Below are 22,157 nucleotides of genomic sequence, written 5' to 3'. Positions count from 1 at the left end.
TAGATTAATATTAATTGTTTATGGTATCTATTTGGTATCTTTACTTCCAGATTATAGCCTTTTATGCATTCAAGTTAATATTCACATGTTTTTTGGGGGTATAATGACTTTCATAGTAAATACTGATATTAATTTAATTGTCATAGGACTGCTGTTTTGAATGATGATTGCATGGATAATTCGGGCTGGACTCCACTACACCATGCTGCATTCTGTGGAAATATTTCTTTGATTGAGTATCTTCTTCATAGACGTGCTGCTATCAATAGCAGAAGTAAGTATTATTATACAGCACTGCATAGGGCTGCTGATAATGGACACACCGAAGCAGTGGATTACCTCTTACACCGTGGTGCCCTTCTTGAGCCCCAAACTCGCTGTGGAGCAAGCCCACTTCACTGCAGTGCAGCTACTGGTCACTTAAGCACTGCTCAGCTCTTAATAAAATATGGAGCCTCTGTGGACATTAAAGATAACAATAAGTGGACCCCATTACACTGGGCCTGCTTGAATGGGCATATAGACCTCATTGAACTGCTGCTGAAGGAGGGATCTTCCGTGGATGAGAAGACAGACTATGGTATGACTCCACTACAACTCGCAGTTGAGGCTGGAAATGTCAAGGCCATCACCTATTTACTGAAGAAAGGAGCTGACATAGATGCCAAGGATGAAAATAACCAAACCGCTCTGCACAAAGCTGCTGCAAATGGAAATAAGGAGGTAAGAGGCAGATGGAAAAATCTGATAGTTGTTGAGCAATGAGAAGGAGACCTTCTATACCTGTAGACAATGCTGCAGAATGAATTAAAAGTATTAGGACAGAGAATGGGAAAGGAGAAAATGGATTTGTTCACACAGCTATATCATGTTAATAGTACAACGTCTACTTAATTAAGATAAGGGCAGTTCAAATTGTTCCTAGGTACAATTCAACTGTGCAATAAATTTGACCAGAAATGAATTCATGTTCTGAACTGGAAGTAAGTGAGTAAGAAAGACATAATTCCTGCTGAAAATATTTTTTTGGATTTATTTATAGAGTTTTCTTTATCTGAAACTCAATAGAATCTAAAAAAAACTCTATGTTTCCCAGTTTTACATAATTAAGCTTAATATTTACAGTCAAAAGAATTTTGACTGTAAATATTCAGCTTAATTATGTAAAAATGGGAATTTTGTGAAGAGCTTTTGAACATGATGGGTACAAGACACCAAGCATTGAGGAAGATTGATTGAAATAGAATGGCATGCAGCGCAACTTTAGCAGTCTTGCTCAATGTCTCAAAGAGTTGAGTTTAAAAAACAGATTGAATGAATTTGGATTTTTTCCCCTGTACTCAAAAGATTGAGGAGTGATGTAATCCATTTTCAAAAAATTGTAAACCAATTTAACTTATTTTATTCACTCATGGGCTGTGGGTGTTGATTTCTGCACCATCATGTAATGCCTACCCTCAGTTGTCCTAGAGAAGGTGTTGATGAGCTTCAGTCTATTTGATGTAGGTAGGTTCACAGTGCCATTGAAAAGAATGTTCCAGGATTTTGACCAAGTGACTTTGAAAGGACTGTGTCATATTTCCAAGTCAGAATGTGAGTGCCTTGAAGTGGAACTTACAGGTGATCGTAGTGTTGCCATGTATCTTCTGCCTTTGCCCGTCTAGATCTTAGTGGTCTTGGGTTTGGAAGGTTCTATCCAAGGTGCCTTTGTGAATTTCAGCAGTATATGTTATAAATAGCACACAATGCTGCTGTTGAGCTTTAGTGGTGGAGAATGTAGATGTTTAGGGACATAGTGCCAGTAAAGCAGCTCACTTTATCCAGGATGGGTGTTGTTGGAGCTGCACTCAAACAGGCAAGTGGAGAGTATTCCATCACACTCCTGACTTGTGCTTCGTAGATAGTGGACATACTTTGGGAGTTGGAGTTGGGTTCCTCGCTACAGAATTCTCAGATTCTGGTCTACTCTGCTATTTTAGCCATATTTATATTTGTAGTCCAGTTCAGTTTCTGGCCAATAGTAACCCCCAGGATTTTGACAGTGGGAAATTCAGTGATGGTTATGCCATTGAATATCAAGGTGCACTGTGCCTTGAGGTACAATGTACCTCTTTTGGGGGAGATGCTGTTTGCTAATCAGCCCAAACATGGATATCAGTCCTCCAAGTGTCAGAGCCAACTGAAAGTTTCATGAATGAGATTAGTCAGATTTTGTTAAGTAAATCTACATGGGATAAAGAACAAAAGCAAATAAATATGGTTAAGGTACAGAACAACCATTTTAAAAATGGTCTTCTGTTGACATGAATTTACAGCTTCTGGAAAGGTTGCTGTGAGCAGAGTTTGCCTGAAGGTGGCGCTGTTGTATAGAAAATTAAGAATCAAACAACACCAAATTATTGTCCAACAGGTTTAATTGAAACTGCAAGCTTTCAGAGCACTGCTCCTTTGTCAGGTAGCTGCTGAAGGACCAGTGCTCTGAAAGCTTGTACTTCCAAATAAACTTGTTGGACTATAACCTGGTATTGTGTGATTTTTAACTTTCAAGAAACCCTTTCCTGATGAAGGGCTTTTGCCCGAAGCGTCGATTCTCCTGCTCCTCGGATGCTGTCTGACCTGCTGTGCTTTTCCAGCATCATTCTAATTTTGTCTAGTCTATTTAATACACTGGTAGTGCCCTGCAACAGATGACATGTATTCTCAATGTGAAGATAAGAATTTATCTGCACAGGTTCTATGTGTTAGTCACTTTTTCAGCATCATTCTAATTTTGATTCTAATCTCCAGCATCTGCTGTACCAACTTCTGCCTGATTGATTTTTAACTTTGCCCACTCCAGTCCAACACTGGCACCTCCACATCATTGTATAGAAACAAACAGAAAGACAAAAATAGACTCTGTGCTGGAGTTTGGACTGAAAATTTTCTGGAAGCAGATTCTAGTAACTTTGAAAAGAGAATTAGATACTATTTTTGTTCATAAAAGCATTACACAACCTGTAATTTCCAAAATGGGGGTGCATCGCAGAGGATAATGAAGGCTGCCAAGAATTAGAGCTAATTGTTTGAACTAATTGTCACATACATGGAATGCAATGTCAAGATCAAGGTTAAAATCTTGCACACGGCAGAATGAGGAAGTGGAAAACCATGAATGATGAAAGATGGACCTCACACTGTAGAGGTGGCTGTTGGACAGTTTTTAACCCAACACATGCAGCCTGATAAAGGAACAAAATCCTGATATATCTTCACAGATCAGTGTTTCCTTGCTTGATGTGTGGCATCCCCCTGATGTAGATGTGAGTTAACTGATATCCTTTACAGGAAAGCAATACAATTTGACCAGTTTGTCATTTACCCAGTTGACCGCTGTACCTGAATCATCAGATTTGCAGCCACTGCTGGATTCCTTCAGGCACAAAGGGCCATTGACTGCATGCATGTGGCATTCAGGACTCCAAGGCATCATTCAGCCAGACTCCTGAACCACTGCAATCCACATGGTGTCGGTAGACTGGATTTTGACCCAGTGAAACTTAAGAGACATTGATATATTTCCAAGTCAGGATGGAGAGTGGTTTGGTTGGAAACATGCAACTAGTAGTGTTCTCATGCATATTTCACCTTTGTCCTAGATTATAATGCTCATGGGTTTTAGAAGGTGCTGTCTTAGGAGCCTTGGTGGATCTCTACACTGCATCTTGTAGATAGTACTCACTATTGCTGTTGACTGCTGATGGTAAAGAGAGTGAATGTTTGTGGATGTGGTCCCAGACAAGTGGGCTGCTTTGACCTGGATGGTGTCAAGTATCTTGAAGTTTGTTGGAGCTGTAATCAGTCAAACAAGTAGGGAGTATTCCATCACACTACTTGTGCCTTGTAGATAGTGGACAGGCTATGGGGAGTCAGGAGGTGGGTTACTCATTGCAGTATTCCTAGCGTCTGACCTGCTCTTGTAGCCACTGCATTTATATAGTCCAATTCAGTTTGTTGTCAATGGTAACCCCAGGATGTTGATAATGATGGCAATGTTGTTGAATGTTAAGGAGTGATGATTAGATTCCCTCTTCTTGGTCATGGTCATTATCTGGCACTTGTGTGTCATTAATGTTACTTGCTACTTGTCAGCCCAAACCTGGACGTTGTCCATATGTTGCTGCATCTGAACGCAGAATGCCTCAAGATCCAAGGAGTCACGAATGGTGCTGAACATTGTGCAATCATGAGCAAACATCCCCACTTCTAACCTTATGATGGAGGGAGGTCATTAATGAAGTAGCTGAAGATAGTTGGACCCAGGACACTACCCTGAGGAGATGTTCTTGAGCTGAGATGACTGACCTGCTTGGTGCCACACTAAGTTGAATACAGCCATGATGTCAAGGGCTGTCACTCACACCTCAACTCTGGAATTCAGCTCTTTTGTTCACATTATAACCAAGACTGTAATGAGGTTAGAAACTACATGGCCCAGGCAGAACTTAAATTGAGTGTCAGTGAACAGGTAATGGCTAAGCAAGTGCTGCTTTATCACATTTTAGATGACATCCTCCATCACTTTACTGATGATTGAGAGTAGACCATGGGTTGGGCAGCAATTTTCCAGGTTGGCTTTGTCCTTCCTTTTGTGTACAGCACATACCTGGGCATTTTTTCCACATTATAGTGTAAATGTCAATATTGTAGCTATACTGGAAGAGTTTGGCCAGGTATATGGCATGTTCTGGAACATGTCTTCAGTACTATTGCCAAAATGTTGTCAAGGGTCAGACTCTTCAGCCATTTCTTGATATCAAGTGGAGTGAATTGAATTAGTTGGAGACTGGTTTCTGTGATGCTGGGGTCCACTGGAGGAGACCAAGATGGACCATCCCATCAGCACTTCTGCCTTACCTTTTACCCTGTGCTGGGCTCTTCCATCATTGATGATGGGGATATTTATGGAGACTGCTCCACAAGTGAGTTGTTTATTGATCATCACTGTGATGACCAGATGTGGCAGGACTGCAGAGCTTAGATCTGATTCATTGATTGTGGAATCACTTTTTCTTGCAAGAGGATTCGCAGTAGGTTAAAATCTTCGAGGAGAAAGTGAGGTCTGCAGATGCTGGAGATCAGAGCTGAAAATGTGTTGCTGGAAAAGCGCAGCAGGTCAGGCAGCATCCAAGGAACAGGAGATTCGATGTTTCGGGCATAAGCCCTTCTTTCCTGAAGAAGGGCTTATGCCCGAAACGTCAAATTTCCTGTTCCTTGAATGCTGCCTGACCTGCTGCGCTTTTCCAGCAACACATTTTCAGCTCTGAATCACTTTTTCTGTCTATCACTTGCTGTTAATACTGTTTGCCTGTGTTGTAGCTTCACTGGGTTGACATCTGATCTTTCGCTAAAGCTGGTGCTGCTCCTGGCCCACCCTCCTACAATCTTCATTGAATAAGTGATGAGTCCCTAGCTTGATGGTAATTGTAGCGTTGCAGACTTTTTGGGTCATGTGGCAGCAGATTGTGTGGGTGTGCAATTCCACTGCTGCTGACGCACAGTACTTCACAGAAGCCCAGTTTTGAGTTACTGTATCTGTTTGCAGTCTAGTCTATTTAATACGCTGGTAGTGCCCTGCACCAGATGACATGTATTCTCAATGTGAAGATAATAATTTATCTGCACAGGATCTATGTGTTAGTCACTGTTCCCAATTTTGTCATAGTCAGATGTATCAGTGGCAAGTAGATTTGTGAGGATGAGGTCAAGTTGGTTTTTCCCTCACTACCCTGCCTATCTTCGGGATAACCAACAGCTAAAAACTTGACTGTGTACTTTTTTCTAAATTTAATATATTTTTATATTTTATTTGCTCTCAAGACATTCTCAGAAGTGACATGTACTCAGTTCCAAAATGCAACGATAGGCATCAAGAGAAGTTTGATGCACAACCTGTTTAATTGTCCAATCAAGCTTCTTAACTGATTTCTCCTCGCGATGCAAAATTATGTTTCTGTGAGAATCTAAATGATTTATCAAGATCTGTTTAATACTTTCCAAGGAAGACTGTGGATTTAAAGTTACTTCTTATTTATTCCAGTTACTATCTAACCCTATATATTCTGAGGCCCACAAAGCCTGTGGAACCTTCCAACAGAAAATCATTGACATATATCACAAAAGTTGCTGCCAGTCTTTCTGATACATATCGAACATTACACAGTCCGCCTTAAGGTGAACGCAACAGACTTTCAGCAAAATGGACCTAATTTAGAAGATATACCCTAGTTGCATTATTCAACCCACAAACAAGTTTTAATTTCCACAGTTTCCTTTCTACATTGTATATTTTGTTAGGTAGCTTCAAAATTACTTCTCTTTCAAACTTTAAACTTTGCAGAAATGTAATTTTTCTATTAATTGATTTACATGAGATGAGTGAGAACAACTAGAGTAGGATAGGTTTCTTTCTCCCATAGGGCTATGCTCACTTCCAGGTCTTGTATTGCGTTTTCTGGCCTTTCACATCCTTACCTCATTTTACCAATCTAAATCTCTTATCCCATAGATCCTGTCCCTCACCTTGCACAATTAATGATGTTTGTATTTGCCACGCTTTCCCTGCTCTCCCTGTGACAGTGGCATTCTTCCATTCACTGGTCCCTTCAATAGTACATGTTATTTTGGTGCCAATTTCCAGTTGTTTATCATTGGGACAAATAGCTTTGTCCTGTGACTTTAGATCACATTATTAATATTCAGTAAGCCTTTCATTTGCCATAATCTGGTCTTCATAATTATCCAAAATATGTTTATGTGCAGTGCATTTTGCCTCATTACTTTCTATGACTTGTTCCAGTTCTGTAAATGTCTGATCAAGGCCAATTAAACTCAAAGAATGCACCCTTCGAGTTCAGTTGCCATGCTATGAAATTGCTGTTTACCCATCACTACCTACAATCCTACCCAGCTCTTTTCTCTTTTTCTCTTTTATATATAGCAAGGCCCCTGATTCAAATGTATTTACAGTGGCCTGATAGAATTCTGTAAGACTCTGTGTAATTTCTCCTAACCCTCAGCATTAGGGAGTACATATTTTCTGCTTGCTGGGCATTATAAGGGCTGAAAACGTGGAGCTAATTGTAATCACTCCACAAGCCGGGGAATGATCACTCACTACTAAAGGAATTTTTGGATTTCTTCCAAAAAAGCAATCGATACAGTCTGTAGCCTCCGACAGTTTGCAGTGAGTCCTTCAGATGGATCATGCTGCGCAAATGTTAATTTGTAACTTGGTTGGTCTGCTCGGATTTCATGAAGCATTTCATCTCTTACTGCATGGTTTATTTTACACACAACATCATGAAAGGAATTTTCTGCTGCTATGCTCATTACCATAAGCCTCTGATATATATTCCAAGAGGTTTTCTTACTGAAAGTTAAACTTAAGTTAATATTAGGAGCCTGTCCGTGTTCAACATCTTAGCACAGTTCAACAATTTAAAGGGAAACACTGAATTAGGAATCTCATAATAGAACTTTTGTAATCTTACATATGGTCTGTTAAATTTCATCATAAATATTCTCCAAAAAAACATCCACCGAGCTTTCTAAATGTTTAAAATCAGACCATAACTCATGTAAGTTTAGAAGTCACCTTTCATATAAATTCTGTCTATAAATTTTAATAGAATTGTCAAATATTCCTCAGTACCCAATTGTTGTGCCTTGACTTCTGCGAATACTTGCCACCTAGTTTTGCTATTAGTCAGAAATAACAGTGCCAAAGTTATGCTTGCTATTTTTATTGGTAAACATGTAACTTATCCATTTCATTTTTTCACTGATCACTAAACACAGCCTCCAGAATAGTTATTGTGATGACACAACTAGCTCAGTGACAAGGTGAGAACTTAAAAATGGCTGAGAAGTCATATGTTTTCTTAGGTGAGAAAGAAGGGATGTCAAATGTATTGCTGAGGGAATGTTTGCCAATGATGATGCAGTGATTGTAACAAGGTTAGCCAGCTAGATCTCATGGAATATGAGTTCCCTGATTGGAACTATTCATCTGGTTCAATCAGGCAGTCCTGGCTGTGTCAGAGATACTGGCACTCTGAAAGCTGGCTATGAATGAAGCAGTACTAAAGCCAAGGATTGTTCATGTGTAAATAAAGGGTCACTTGGTGACAGGATACTAGCCTCTGTGGAGTTAGTTAAGAGGTTATTGAAGAAACTTGAGCAGTACTGAGATGAATCAGCCAACCTCAGGAGAACCGGGTAGTGGCTATATTTGAGGACAAATGACTTTGTATTATTGTGTGCAGTTCTGGAATCCACATTATTAGAGGGATGTGATAGCACTGGAGAGAATGCAGAGGGGATTTACCAGGATAGTGAGAGGGCTGGAGAGTTTCAGATATGAAGGGAGACTGAACAGACTGAGATTGTTTTCCTTGGAACAGAGGAGGGTAAGAAGGGACATGGTTAAGATATTTAAATGATGGGGTAAACAGGAATAAATTTCTTCCCCTTAAGGGTGGGATCATAGACCAGGGACATAGATTTAAACTAAGGGGCAGAAGGTTTAAAGGTGAAGTGAGGGCAATCTTATTCACCCGGACAGTGGTGGAAATCTGGGACTCACTGCAAGGGTGGCAGAGGGCAGACATCTTCAGTTAAGACTTATTCAAGTGTGTACTTGTGATGCCAAAGCCATGGGCCAATGAGAAATGAGATTAGAATAATAAGATGGCTGGTTTTGACATTCACAGGCTAAATGGGCCGAAGGGCCTTTTTCTCTGCTGCAGACCTCCCTGACTCTAAATGTGGATAATCAGAACTATGAGCCAATTAAAATGGAGAGGTGTTTCTACCCTCAAGGGAATGTTTGCTTTCTACCATTGAAACACTAAGTTACTGTGATCGCTATTAATTGTATTTTAATTGGTTCCCTTAGCATCAATATCCTCTTGTTCAGTTTTCCAGTCAGAGCATCAGCACGGAATTGTGCCAGGTTACATGGAGGTTGTGTTTATATGACTCACAATCTAAGCCTCTAGCTTAATTTCTCACTTTCCAGAGGGTATGTTCCTCTAAGAATGCAACAGAGAATGATACCTCCATGCACTTTGCGCTGCTCCACGAGTGAGTGTGTAGGATGATCTATCCCTCCTATGGTAGTTTACAAGGAAAAGTTAAATATTCAGTAAAGGGACATGATGGCCTGGGGATTATTGCTAAACTATTAATCCGAAGCCCCACGGAATGTTCTGGGGACCTGGGTTTGAATTCCGCCACAGCAGATGGTGGGATTTGAGCACAGTTTAAAAATGTGGAATTACGAGTCTAATGATGACCATGAAACCAATGCTGATTGTTGAGAAAGACCCATTTGGTTCACTGATGTCATTTAAGGAAAGAACTCACCATTACTACCTGGTCTAGCCTACACAGCACTCTGGTTGACTCTTAGCTGCCTTCTGGGATGGGCAATACATACTGGCCTAGTCATGTAAGCACAGGAAGAATGTGCAAACTCCACACAGACAGTCATTCAAGGCTAGAATTGAACTCAGGACCCTGGCGCTGCAAGGCAGTAATGCTAATCACTGAGCCAGAGTGAAGGGTGTGATACTGGAAAAGCACAGCAGGTCAGGCAACATCTGAGGAGCAGGAGAATCGATGTTTCGGGCATAAGCCCTTCCTCAGGTATTACTGAGCCACTGTGCCAACCTGTTGGAGAAATTTGGGAGGTACCACCTCACACGTCCCTAGCAGTTGGGAGGTGGTATAGTAGGTCACCCCTAGACTGCCCTGAGATGACATTTCCACAGTACCTATCTGTCACTTTTATCCCCTTTCTGTGCACAATGGCACACCCCTTCACCCTTGAGGGGTTGGAGCATCTGGAGGAGGTCAAGTTTCTTTGGTCTCTCATCTAGCCAGTGAATAAACGTATCCATACTTTAACAATGGAGTGGACACCCTGGAGAGCCTCAGATTCAGACACAACTTGAATAACATCTCAGTCACCTGAAGAATATTGATACAGAATTTGCAACATATATTTGTAGTTTATAGCTTCCTAGTTTACTACAAGGCCAGAATCATAGACCACATTATTCCAGCATGACATTACATAGTGAGTTTTACAAACTGATAAGTAAACTGAACTATCCAGGCACAGCAGATGTTCTATATTATCTAACTTTCAACTTCTGGTCTGCTGGTTCCCATGGTTCAACTATCTTAACTGGCTTTCACTTCCCCTTAACTCCTTCCTCTATTGTTATTGTTAGAACTGCTAAGCTAACATCCCCAGATCACTCTTGCACAACCATCACATCATGCTAAAAAGCAGCCTGGATAACCATTCCTTTTATTTCAAGATTGTTAATACATTTTCAAACAAACCCTGCAATAGATCTCACAGTCATACAGCATAGAAACAGACACTTCAGTCCAACTCATCCATGCCAACCAGGTAGCCTACACTGAACTAATCCCATTTGCCAGCATTTGGCCCATATCCCTCTAAACCTTTCTTATTCATATACCCAGCCAAATGACTTTTAAATGTTGTAATTGGACCTATCTTTACCATTTCCCCTGGCAGCTTATTCCATACATGCACCACCCTCTGTGTGAAAAAGTTGCCCCTCAGATTTCTTTTATACCTTTCTCCTCTCACCTTAAACTTATGCTTCAAGACAGCTTTAATGAAGTGTGGTGCCGCTTTTGTTCCGGTCTCTAACATCTCCTGGGAGATGTTAGAGCCCTAACATGGCCATGATGAACTGAAGTTGAGTGGTGCCCCTGGATTGCAGAGAGTCTGGTGTTGTCCAGATTCCTTTCAAATAAGTCACCCAGAAGTTAGAGTCTGGATATTCTGTCAGGGGCACACAACCTCCTGCTCATATAATTTAGTGTTTCCCCTTGCATGAATGTGCATTAAGGTGGGACTGATGTCAACATGAGAGAGAACATAATTCACTTTCGGATTTGAGGTCCATCTCCACAGTTAATGTTAAATAATGAGATTCTGTGAAGATTCTTTCATTGGAGGAGTATTAAAGGTAGGAGAGAGAGAACTTATCTTTGGAGACTGATGCACAGTTACTCTGACTGATCCACTTGACATGAAGAAGACAACTGTGCCCCTATTCATTCACTCTGACCCAACCCTGGATAAACAGTCCCAGTGATTCGCCAACTTCCAGAGCACCAAAGCCAAGAAGCTGATTGAGAAAAAGGAGCAACAAAGAGACAACTGAAAGCCCAAGATCAAATAAGATTATGGACAGGCTGAAGAGTGGTGCACTGCCTCTAATGTAACAGAGCGTAGGTGAGACTCTGTACTGTCTGTGCTGCAACAGGGTGTGGGTGAGAGTCCGTCTGGGGATGAGGTGTGATTGAGAGTCCGTATGGGGATGTGGTGTGAGTGAGACTCCATATGGGGACGTGGTGTGTGTGAGAGTCCATATGGGGATGGGATGTGGGTGAGAGTCAGCATGGGGACAGGGTGTGGGTGTAAATCTGTACGGGGATGGGGTATGAATGAGAGTCCATATGGGGGCAGGGCTTTAGTGTGAGCCTGCATAGGAATGGGGTGTGGGTGAGAATCCATATGAGGACAGGGTGTGGGTGTGAGTCAGTATGGGGATGGGGTGTGGGTGAGAGTCTGTATGGGGATGGGGTGTGGGTGAGAGTCTGTATGGGGATGGGGTGTGGGTGAGAATCTGTATAGGGATGGGGTGTGAGTAAGAATCCATATGGGGGCATGGTGTGGGTGAGAGTCTGTATGGGGATGGGGTGTGGGTGTGAGTCTGTATGGGGACGGGGTGTGGGTGTGAGTCTGTATGGGGAGCTGGTGTGGGTGAGAGTCCGTATGGGGACGGGATGTGGGTGAGAGTCCGTATGGGGATGGGGTGTGCGTGAGAGTCTGAATATGGACAGTGTGTGGGTGCGAGTCTGTATGGGGATGGGGTGTGTGTTAGAGTTAGTATGGGGATGGTGTGTGGGTGAGAGTCCGTATGGGGATGGGGTGTGGGTGAGAATCTGTATGGGGACTGGGGTGTGGGTGAGAGTCTGTATAGGGATGAGGTGTGAGTAAGAATCCATATGGGGAAGGGGTGTGGGTGAGAGTCTGTATGGAAACGGGGTGGGGCTGAGAATCTGTATGTGAATGGGGTGTGAGTAAGAATCCATATGGGGAGGTGGTGTGGGTGAGAGTCTGTATGGGGACGGGATGTGGGTGTGAGTCTGTATGGGGACGGGATGTGGGTGTGAGTCTGTATGGGGACGGGATGTGGGTGTGAGTCTGTATGGGGAGGTGGTGTGGGTGAGAGTCTCTATGTGGATGGGGTGTGGGTGAAATTCTGTATAGGGGCGGGGTGTGGGTGAGAGTCTGTATGGGAATGGACTGTGGGTGAGAGTGTGTATGGGGACGTGGTGTGGGTGTGTCAGTATGAGGATGGGGTGTGGGTGAGAGTCTGTATGGGGACGGGGTGTGGGTAAGAGTCCGTATGCGGCTGAGGTGCGGGTTAGAGTCTGTATAGGGAAGGGGTGTGGGTAAGAGTCTGTGTAGTGTGGGGTGTGGGTGAGAGTACGTATGGGACGAGGTGTATGAGAATCTGTACGGGGTTGGGGTGTGGGTGAGAGTCGGTATGGGGATAGGGTGTGGGTGAGAATCAGTACGGTGATGGGGTGTGGATGAGAGGCTGTATGAGGATGGGGTGTGGGTGGGAGTCAGTATGGGGACGGGGTGTGGGTGTGAGTCAGCATGGGGACGGGGTGTGGGTGAGGGTCCATATGGGGACGTGGTGTGGGTGAGAGTCTGTATGGGGACGGGCTGTGGGTGAGAGTTGGTATGGGGATGGGTGTGGGTGTGAGTCCGTATCAGGATGGGGTGTGGGTGAGAGTCTGTGTGGGGATGGGGTGTGGGTGAGAGTCTGTCTGGTGTGGGGTGTGGGTGAGAGTCCGTATGGGGATGGGGTGTGGGTGAGAGTCGGTATGGGGACAGGGTGTGGGTGAGAGTCTGTATGGGGATGGGGTGTGGGTGAGAGTTGGTATGGGGATGGGGTGTGGGTGTGAGTCCGTATCGGGATGGGGTGTGGGTGAGAGTCTGTGTGGGGATGGGGTGTGGGTGAGAGTCTGTCTGGTGTGGGGTGTGGGTGAGAGTCTGTATGGGGACGAGGTGTGGGTGAGAGTCTGTATGGGGACGGGGTGTGGGTGAGAGTCCGTATGGGGACGGGGTGTGGGTGAGAGTCTGTATGGGGATGGGGTGTGGGTGAGAGTCGGTATGGGGACTGGGGTGTGGGTGAGAGTTGGTATGGGGATGGGGTGTGGGTGTGAGTCCGTATCGGGATGGGGTGTGGGTGAGAGTCAGTATGGGCACGTGGTGTGGGTGAGAGTCTATATGGGGAGGGGGTGTGGATGAGAGTCTGTATGGGGACGGGGTGTGGATGAGAGTCCGCATCGAGAGGGGATGTGGGTGAGTGTCTGTATGGGGATGAGGTGTGGGTGTGAGTCTGTATGGGGATGTGGTGTGGGTGTGAGTCTGTATGGGGATGTGGTGTGAGTGAGAGTCCATATGGGGATGGGGTGTGGGTGAGAGTCTGTATGGGGATGGGGTGTGGGTGAGAGTCTGTATTGGGCCGAGGTGTAGGTGTGAATCAGCATTGTGATGGGGTATGGGAGAGAATCCGTATGGGGACGTGGTGTGGGTGACAGTCTGTATGGGGATGGGGTGTGGGTGAGAGTCTGTATAGGGATAGGGTGTGGGTGAGAGTTGATTTTGGGACTATGAATAAATGAGTCTGTGTTGGGACAGCTTTAGTCTGAATGTGCTGGCTGCTCTTGGCCCAAAAATGGTAAAGTGGTCCAGAAACATCTTTCCAATAGGAAGACCAGAATTGCACGTAATATTCCAACAGTGGCCTAACCAATGTCCTGTATAGCTGCAACATGACCTCCCAACTCTTGTACTCAATACTCTGACCAATAAAGGAAAGCATACCAAACGCCTTCTTCACTATCGTATCTACCTGTGACTCCACTTTTAAGGAGATATGAACCAGCACTCCAGACAGTGAAGAAGGTTACCTCACATTATAACAGAATCACGACCAGATGGGCCAATGGGCTGAGAAGTGGCAGATGGAGTTTAATTCAGATAAATGCAAGGTACTACATTTTGGGAAAGCAAATCTTAGCTGGACTTATACACTTCATGGTAAGTACCTAGGAGTATTGCTGAACAAAGAGACATTGGAGTGCAGGTTCATAGTTCCTTGAAAGTGGAATCACAGGTAGATGCAATAGTGATGAAGGCGTTTGGTATGCTTTCCTTTATTGGTCAGAGTATTGAGTACAGGAGTTGTGAGGTCATATTGCAGCTATACAGGACATTGGTTAGGCCACTGTTGGAATATTGCATGCAATTCTGGTCTCCTTCCTATTAGAAAGTCTTTTCCCTGGGGTGGGAGAGTCCAGAACTAGAGGACATAGGTTTAGGGTGAGAGGTGAAAGATATGAAAAAGACCTAAGGGGCAATTCTTTCACACAGAGGATGGTACATATTTGGAATGAGCTGCCAGAGGAAGTGGTGGAGGCTGGTACAATTGCAATTTTTAAGAGGCATTTGGATGGTTATATGAATAGGAAGGGTTTGGAAGGATATGGGCCGGATGTTGGCAGGTGGGACTAGATTGGGTTGGGATATCTGGTCGGCATGGACAGGTTGGACCGAAGGGTCTGTTTCCATGCTGTACATCTCTATGACTCTATGACGTATCAAGGCACCATCCTGATGTATGTCTTTCTCAATTTCGGAATCTTTAAAACATTGGATTGTCATGTGCCTAATGATATTTAAAATTATAAGTAGGATGATATGGAATATGACTCTGGTCATTTCTATGGTTGCATCAAACTAACATTTGAAAGTGCTGATTGTGGGCTGTAGCATAATTCTGTCATTTCAGCCAAGATCAATCAGTTCAGCGGAGATCAACAATTTAACCTGGGAATGTCCTGTCTTATGAGACTAGTGAATAGACTGTGAAATCTTTGGGATGTTGATTGTTACCTTGAAGTAAATAAAGTTGTGACGGTAGTGGATGGGAATGCAATGACAAGTATGAAGAAGACAACCACCTGATGAAGGAGCAGCGCTCTGAAAGTTAATGCTTCAAATAAACCTGTTGGACTATAACCTGGTGTTGTGTGATTTTTAACAATGAAGATGATCAAATTTCCAGTCTTCGTTTGCCCTGTTATATACATAAAATAAACTTATTTTTATGCATGTCTGACAATCTGATTTCTGATTCATTGTACTAAAAAGTTGAAATTTGATCTTAATTTATTAATGGAAATTGGAAGTTGTCTTCAGAATCAAAATTAAAGATAAAATTTGAAGGAACTAAAGAAGAATGTGTATCCTGGGATGTTAGCTGCTTAGAATGATTGGGACAGGTAATGAACAGAGACTTTTCTGAAAGCAAACTTAACTCATGAGTGGTGACATCTGCCCTACTAAGGAGACTTCTCTGTGTCTAAAGTAGATAATCCAGTCAGATTATGCTCTACTGCGAGAACAGACTTCATCCAATTTTAAATATACTCCTTGCATGAAAAGTTGAAATGTTGAAATGCTGAGGACATTCTACAAATAGACTTTACAATAATAGAAAATAGACAAATACAGTTAATCTAATCTCTTTAACCATTTAAAGTTTCATAGTTACACCCAATTTTATTAAAAATCTTAAGGATTGGCATTTCACTGCAATTATAAGAGATATTATTTTCAGCTCTTTACACTTTGCTCTTCATGCTATAATGATCACAAAATATTTCTGATCTTTGTGTCTTTGTCCTATAATTTTCAGACTTCTTTTGGCTTCAGCAACTCTGATCCCTGGAAATTAGATAAGTTAAAAAACAGACTTCAAAAAGACAGGAAATGAATTGTCTAGATCTGCTGGTCTATACCCATATGTACTGACAATATGCATAGATTTCCAGGTATTTACTCTACAGTCTTCCCCAAATTCCAAATTATATTATTTATTTTGGTTATGCAGCAGTTTTATAAATTGGAACATGTACATAGAGTCATTGAGATGTACAGCATGGAAACAGACCCTTCGGTCCAACCCTTCCATGCCGACCAGATATCCCAACCCAATCTAGTCCCACCTGCCAGCACCCGGCCCATATCCCTCTAAACCCTTTCTATTCATATGCCCAACCAAATGCCTCTTAAATGTTGCAATTGTACCAGCCTCCACCACTTCCTCTGGCAGCTCATTCCATACACTTACCACCCTCTGTGTGAAAGTTGCCCCTTAGGTCTCTTTTATATCTTTCCCCTCTCACCCTAAACCTTTGCCCTCCAGTTCTGGACTCCCCCACTCCAGGGAAAAGTCTTTATCTATTTATCCTATCCATGCCTCTCATGATTTTGTAAACCTCTATCTACCTGTGACTCCACTTTCAAGGAGCTATGAACCTGCACTTCAAGGTCTCTTTGTTCAGCAACACTCCCTAGGAGCTTACCATTAAGTGTATAAGTCCTGCTAAGATTTGCTTTCCCAAAATACAGCACCTCGCATTTATTTGAATTAAACTCCATCTGTCACTTCTCAGCCCATTTGGCCCATCTGGTCAAGATCCTGTTGTAATCTGAGGTAAGCTTCGCTGTCCACCACACCTCCAATTTTGGTGTCATCTGCAAACTTACTAACTGTACCTCTTATGCTCACATCCAAATCATTTATGTAAATGACAAAAAGTAGAGGTTTTGACCATTCCAAAACTGTGTATCAGCAGCTAATGTTAAATAACCTAATTTAATTTAGTCGACTCTTTTATAATGGTTATTGCTTATATAAAGTTACACAAAAAAAATGTCTGATAACTGTTACAGGAACAGAATATTAATTGCAATGTGCATCTCTTCAAATACACAGACTGTGAAAAGTGTACAATAATGAGAATGTACCAAAAGTCACCACGCAAGTGCATTAAGGTATTGCACATGGGGATCCTGTGGAATTCCCATCATAGGAAACTCCAAAGGAATTTCCCTGAAAACTGACTTCCTGTGGACAATTCCTCAATGCCTGGAACTGTCTGAAAGTCTCCATAAAAATCAAAGACTTTGGATGGCTCTGTTGAAATAAAGTAAAATAGTGACTCAAAAAATGTTAGACCATTAGATGCATAGACTAACTCCTGAGTATATATTCAATTAACCCCATACTTACCTCATACACACCCAACTACAACAGACCTGACATGATAAAACCCAAACCCAACAAACCTTTCGGCTAGACTCAAATACCTTAGACCTGTACCCATTCTGCTCTGGACCCAATTTTTCCAGCCCACCACATCCTACCTGCTCCTAGACACACTGCACAGTTCCCCCACCTCAGCCTGCACCTTACTTACCAGGTGGTCTGGCACCCTACCCACCAGTCAACCTACCCTTCTTGGACACCTATGTGTGACCCATCTCGCACCCTTCCGTCCAAATAGACTTCTAGATTTTTAAAAAATCAATCCTTTCAGTCATGTTATGACACAAAACAGGAGTAGATGGGACATGAACCTAGCTCTCCTGGTCACAGACAGGGACACTACCACTGAACCAGGAGGGTCCCTTCCACTCTTATATAGTTACCCTTTGACAGCAGCTGTCAATGTTGCTACCAGGATTTTCAAATTTCAAATGTAAAACTATGGCAGCTGGTTGCTTATAGAAGGAGCCATGGTGTGCCTTCCTCTCACAGTCTGTGTTACAAGAGAACTGTCAGAATGAAGGCACTTCTCCACACTTCTGAGGGATACCCAATCAGAATCTCCTCACAGAAATAGTAAGCTCACTTCTCACATGAATCCATGTAAGATTGCCACTCCTCAGACAATCTGACTGAATACCCCTCTTTTCAATGTAAATTAAATCAGGAATTATAAATGCAGATTTTTTTGATTTCTATCAACGCACAATATTAATTGTTGAAAGATAATAGTCAGGAGGCAGTGCAAAGCTGAAAGTTCACTGTCGGCATTTAATGTTCTTGTACCAGCTGTATATGGATATAGAGCAGAACCTGATTCAAGAGCTGTGATGATGGTGTCTGGACTGACCTCCCTGCTTCACTGCCTGCAAATGTTTCTATGGGAATCTATACAAATGTAAAATCACCAATCAGCTGCTATGTCTGTCAACAGCGATGTCTGTTAAATACTGTATGTAGGCTAAAAAGCAGCGTGACAGTTCAACATCGCATTTGCTGCATTTCCATTGCAAAAAAAGTTAATCTTTTGTGTAATCAATTATGAGAGATTAATACTTAAAAATATGCTGAAAATTGACTGCCATCTTCACTTTTATTTAAATAGTACTGTAGATTCCAATTATATAATACAATAGGCAAAATAAATACTTTATAAGAAGATAAGTTTTAAAACATTTATGTGAAGTGTGGAAATTATGGTCTCGATAGATCATAACAATGTTCTGCAAGATAGTCTGTGATTCTTTTCAAAATCAGCATTCCAAATATTATGCAGTAGTTACCATACAAAGGAGATGAAAACAAAATTCCACCAAACACCCCAACTTATTTCAGATGTAAGTTTATCTTGGCTCTTCAGTGCTCTGCTCAAAAATACTTAAGTGTTTTAATTCTGTTTGATTATTTGAATAAGGAAGCAACACTTGAAAGTCAAGTCTTCAAATATCTGTGATCTGTATTTTCTAAGAGACACCTGGTAACATTATGTGCACTTAACGATTATTTCTTTGCCTTTCTTCATTTAGATCTTGCAGCTGCTACTAAACCAAAATGCCACAGTGGATGCTTCAGATAGAAACCAGCTCACACCTTTGCACAGAGCTGCAGAAAGTGGAACAGTTGCTGCTCAACTGTTGTTGCAGTTTGGTGCTTTCATTGACAGTAGAGATCTACTACAAATGACCCCTCTGCATCATGCTGCTTTCCAAGGTCATGTGACAGTGGCTGGAGCTCTAATTGAACATGGAGCTGATGTCCATGCCAGAAACTGGATGGATAAGACTCCTTTACATCTGGCTGCAGAGAAAGGCCACTGTCATATTGTACGGCTGTTGATTAGTAATGGGGCTGATATGCTAGCCAAAACCAAGTGGAATGAAACAACAGCCAATCTTGCCATGGAGAGAAATCACCAAAAGGTTGTTAATGTCCTGAGACAACAAAGTATAAAACAATAAGAATGCATATTTAGATTATGAAGTGAATGGGCTATTTTTATAAATAGAAATAAATTGCATATTCATATTTAGAGTTGTTGTGGCATCCCCAACACCAACATGTTGTATTGTTGCTGTCTTGTTGCTATCGGGAGAGGGGATCATGTTAACTTTAATCGTCCTTTCTGTAAAACCCATTCACAACAGTAAGGATCAGAATAATAGGTCAAATTTGATGAAGGGAAAGGAAATGGATCCTCTGTCTTTTGGAGACTGTGGATAGCAAAGGCAAAGAGGATAGTGAAGATAGTCAGTAAGTCAATGCAAAGTCCAGTCCTGAATTTCTGAACTGATATCCCTCTATTTTCCTCTGAATCGAGTGAACTCCATGCCCTCAGATCCAATCTTGACCTTGTTATTAAGTCTTCTGACAAGAGTGGTACTGTTGTTGTCTGGCATTCTGACCTCTGCATTATGGAGGTTAAGCACCAGCTCTCAGATACTTCCTCCTATCTCCCTTTGGACCATGACCCTACAATGGAACACCAGGCCACTGTGTCCACAACAGTCACCAATCTCATCTCATCTGGTCATCTCCCCCGATTGCCTCCAAATTTATAGTCTCCCAATCATGCAAGGCTCACTTCTACTTCTTTCCAAGAATCCACAAATACGCATGCACAGGCAGACCCATTGTTTCTGTCTGCTCCTGGTCCACAGAACTCCATCTCTTGCCACATTGACTCGATTTTCACCCTCCACCCGTGTCCGGTCCCTTCCCACTTACATCCATGTGTCTTCTGGCGCTTTATGCAAGTTTCCGAATTTCCAGTTTGAGACTCCAGCGCTTCCTCTTTACCAGGAACATGCAATCACTTTGAACATCTGTCTCCCACCAGGATGGTCTCAGGGCTCACTGCTTCTTCCTGGAAAAAAAGGTCCTGTACCGTGGTGCCCATCCACCTCTCCCATCCCACTCCAACCCACCCCTTCCTCCATCTGGCCAAACTTGTCATTTTGAACAACTTTGTCTTTAATTCCCCTCATTTTCTTCATGGCAGAGGAGTGGCCATGAGTACCCACATGGGCCTCAGTTTTACCTGTCTCTTTGTGGGATACATGGAACATTCCTTGTTCCAGCTGGATTCTGGTCCCCACCCACAACTCTCACTCCAGTATATCGATGACATCATTGGTGCTGCTTCCCTCTCTCATCCTGAATTGAAAAAGTTTATCAATTTTGCTTCCAATTTTCTCACCCATTCTCATCTTCACCTGGTCCATCTCTGACTCTTCCCTTCCATTCCTCGACATGTGTTTCCTGTTCCAATGATAGGTTGGCCACCAATAATCAGTACAAACCCACTGACTTCTACCGTTAGATCCTCACAGCCTGCTTTCCGTAAAGATTTTATTCCATTCTCCCAGTTTCTCCATCTCCATTACATCTGTTCTGATGATGCCAGTTTCTATAAGGGGGCCTCTGAAATGTCCACTTTCTTCCTCAATTTTCCCATCATTGTAATTGACAGGACCGTCAGCTATGTCCAACCCATCTTCTGCTCTTCAGCTCTAACCCCCAGCAATAGTGGTCCCCACGTAACAGGCCGTGCCATCACATCGGCTGCTCCCATAAACAACCCATTGCCAAACATTAGTGAATCCCCATTTGCAGCTATTTGATATTCCCAAGCTGACCTTTACCTATTCCTTTGTCTGGCCAACTGTTGTTCTTTCTCTCTGAATGCTCGCAGGCCTGCTGAGTTTCTCCAGCAATTCCTGTTTCTATATGTGAGAGAAATAAAGGAATGGAGAGTGAGTGAGAAGGTGCTAATTCCCCAAAGAACCAACTGTGAAGGCTTCACATGGCTGTAGCAAAGTGGAGCCAGAATCCCTTGACCCCTGCTATCTCCCAAGGAACATTTTTGGCAACCAATAAGTATGATGCTTAAGTCAACAGCCCTCATTTTCAGCATCAGCAATCATGTGCTTCACTGCATTATCATTAAAGCTCACAATAGCTTCACTACAATCTGCAGATCCTTGTCTGAGAAGTAATAAGAATCACTCAAGTCCCCACCTTGATGGAAAGCCAGATTGTACTTGTGACTGCAATATGAAATAAAACAAATAGAATAAATACGGACTATGTTCTAGGCCTTAGCATTTGGGTTCTGGTGAAGAATCAATGGAGCCAAAATGTTAACTCTGCTTTCTTCTCACAAATGCTGCCAGACCTGCTGAGTTTTTACAGCAATTTCTGGTTTTGTTTCAGATCTCCAGCTCCCACAGTCCCTTGGATTATTTTAGCATTTGAAGTGCATCTTCCCATCGATCAAGGTTTTCAGGATCTGACTGCTAACATTAGCGTAACCATCCCACTGATGGGTAGGTGTCAGGCAATGATCATCTCCTAAGACGGTTGCCTCTGAGATTCAATGGTATTACCATTTACCAACATGCTTAGCTAGTTTCAAGAGGGCTTTTAACAAATACTCATCTCAGCAAGGTAACAGGTATCATCAGGTTACATTTGGAGATGTACAAGTAAAGGTTACATGTGTTGCTGATGATAGTTTCCTATGGAACAAGGGCAGAAACTGAACAAGTGATGGAGGGTTTGGTCAAGAACACCAAAATACAAAAGATGCTCTCTCATTTACAGTAACTTGCTTAGAATGGTCAAAATGTGTGAAGTATTTACATATAGAATAAGATTAATAAATAATTTCAAAATTATAGATATCTTCACATCAATGTTTTTTCATATCAAACCTGTACTTCATGTGTTTTACTGTTTTGTCTATAAACAGACAAAGTCTGTAAATGTTATGCCAAGGCCTGCACAACAGAAGATCATTGCTTTGACATTTTCAGTAGGAGAGACCAAAAAGTTTCAGTATGGAGTTCAATTACTAAAAAGCACACA

At 42.4% G+C, this 22,157-nt stretch overlaps 1 protein-coding gene across 1 annotated transcript; it reads left to right on the top strand.

The window, feature by feature from the left end:
* Positions 1 to 519: 519 nt before the first annotated feature.
* Positions 520 to 19,252, top strand: LOC132821336 (ankyrin repeat domain-containing protein 65-like). The gene is made up of 2 exons (XM_060833919.1): positions 520 to 723; positions 18,818 to 19,252. The coding sequence occupies exons 1-2, from the start codon at positions 583 to 585 to the stop codon at positions 19,247 to 19,249; spliced, it is 573 nt and encodes a 190-aa protein (XP_060689902.1). The 5' UTR covers positions 520 to 582; the 3' UTR covers positions 19,250 to 19,252.
* Positions 19,253 to 22,157: the final 2,905 nt, after the last annotated feature.

Source organism: Hemiscyllium ocellatum, chromosome 13, assembly GCF_020745735.1.
Source record: "Hemiscyllium ocellatum isolate sHemOce1 chromosome 13, sHemOce1.pat.X.cur, whole genome shotgun sequence".
NCBI classification, from domain to species: Eukaryota; Metazoa; Chordata; class Chondrichthyes; order Orectolobiformes; family Hemiscylliidae; genus Hemiscyllium; species Hemiscyllium ocellatum.
The sequence above is the reverse complement of the archived record's forward strand: the minus strand, read 5'-3'. Positions and strand labels throughout refer to the sequence as shown.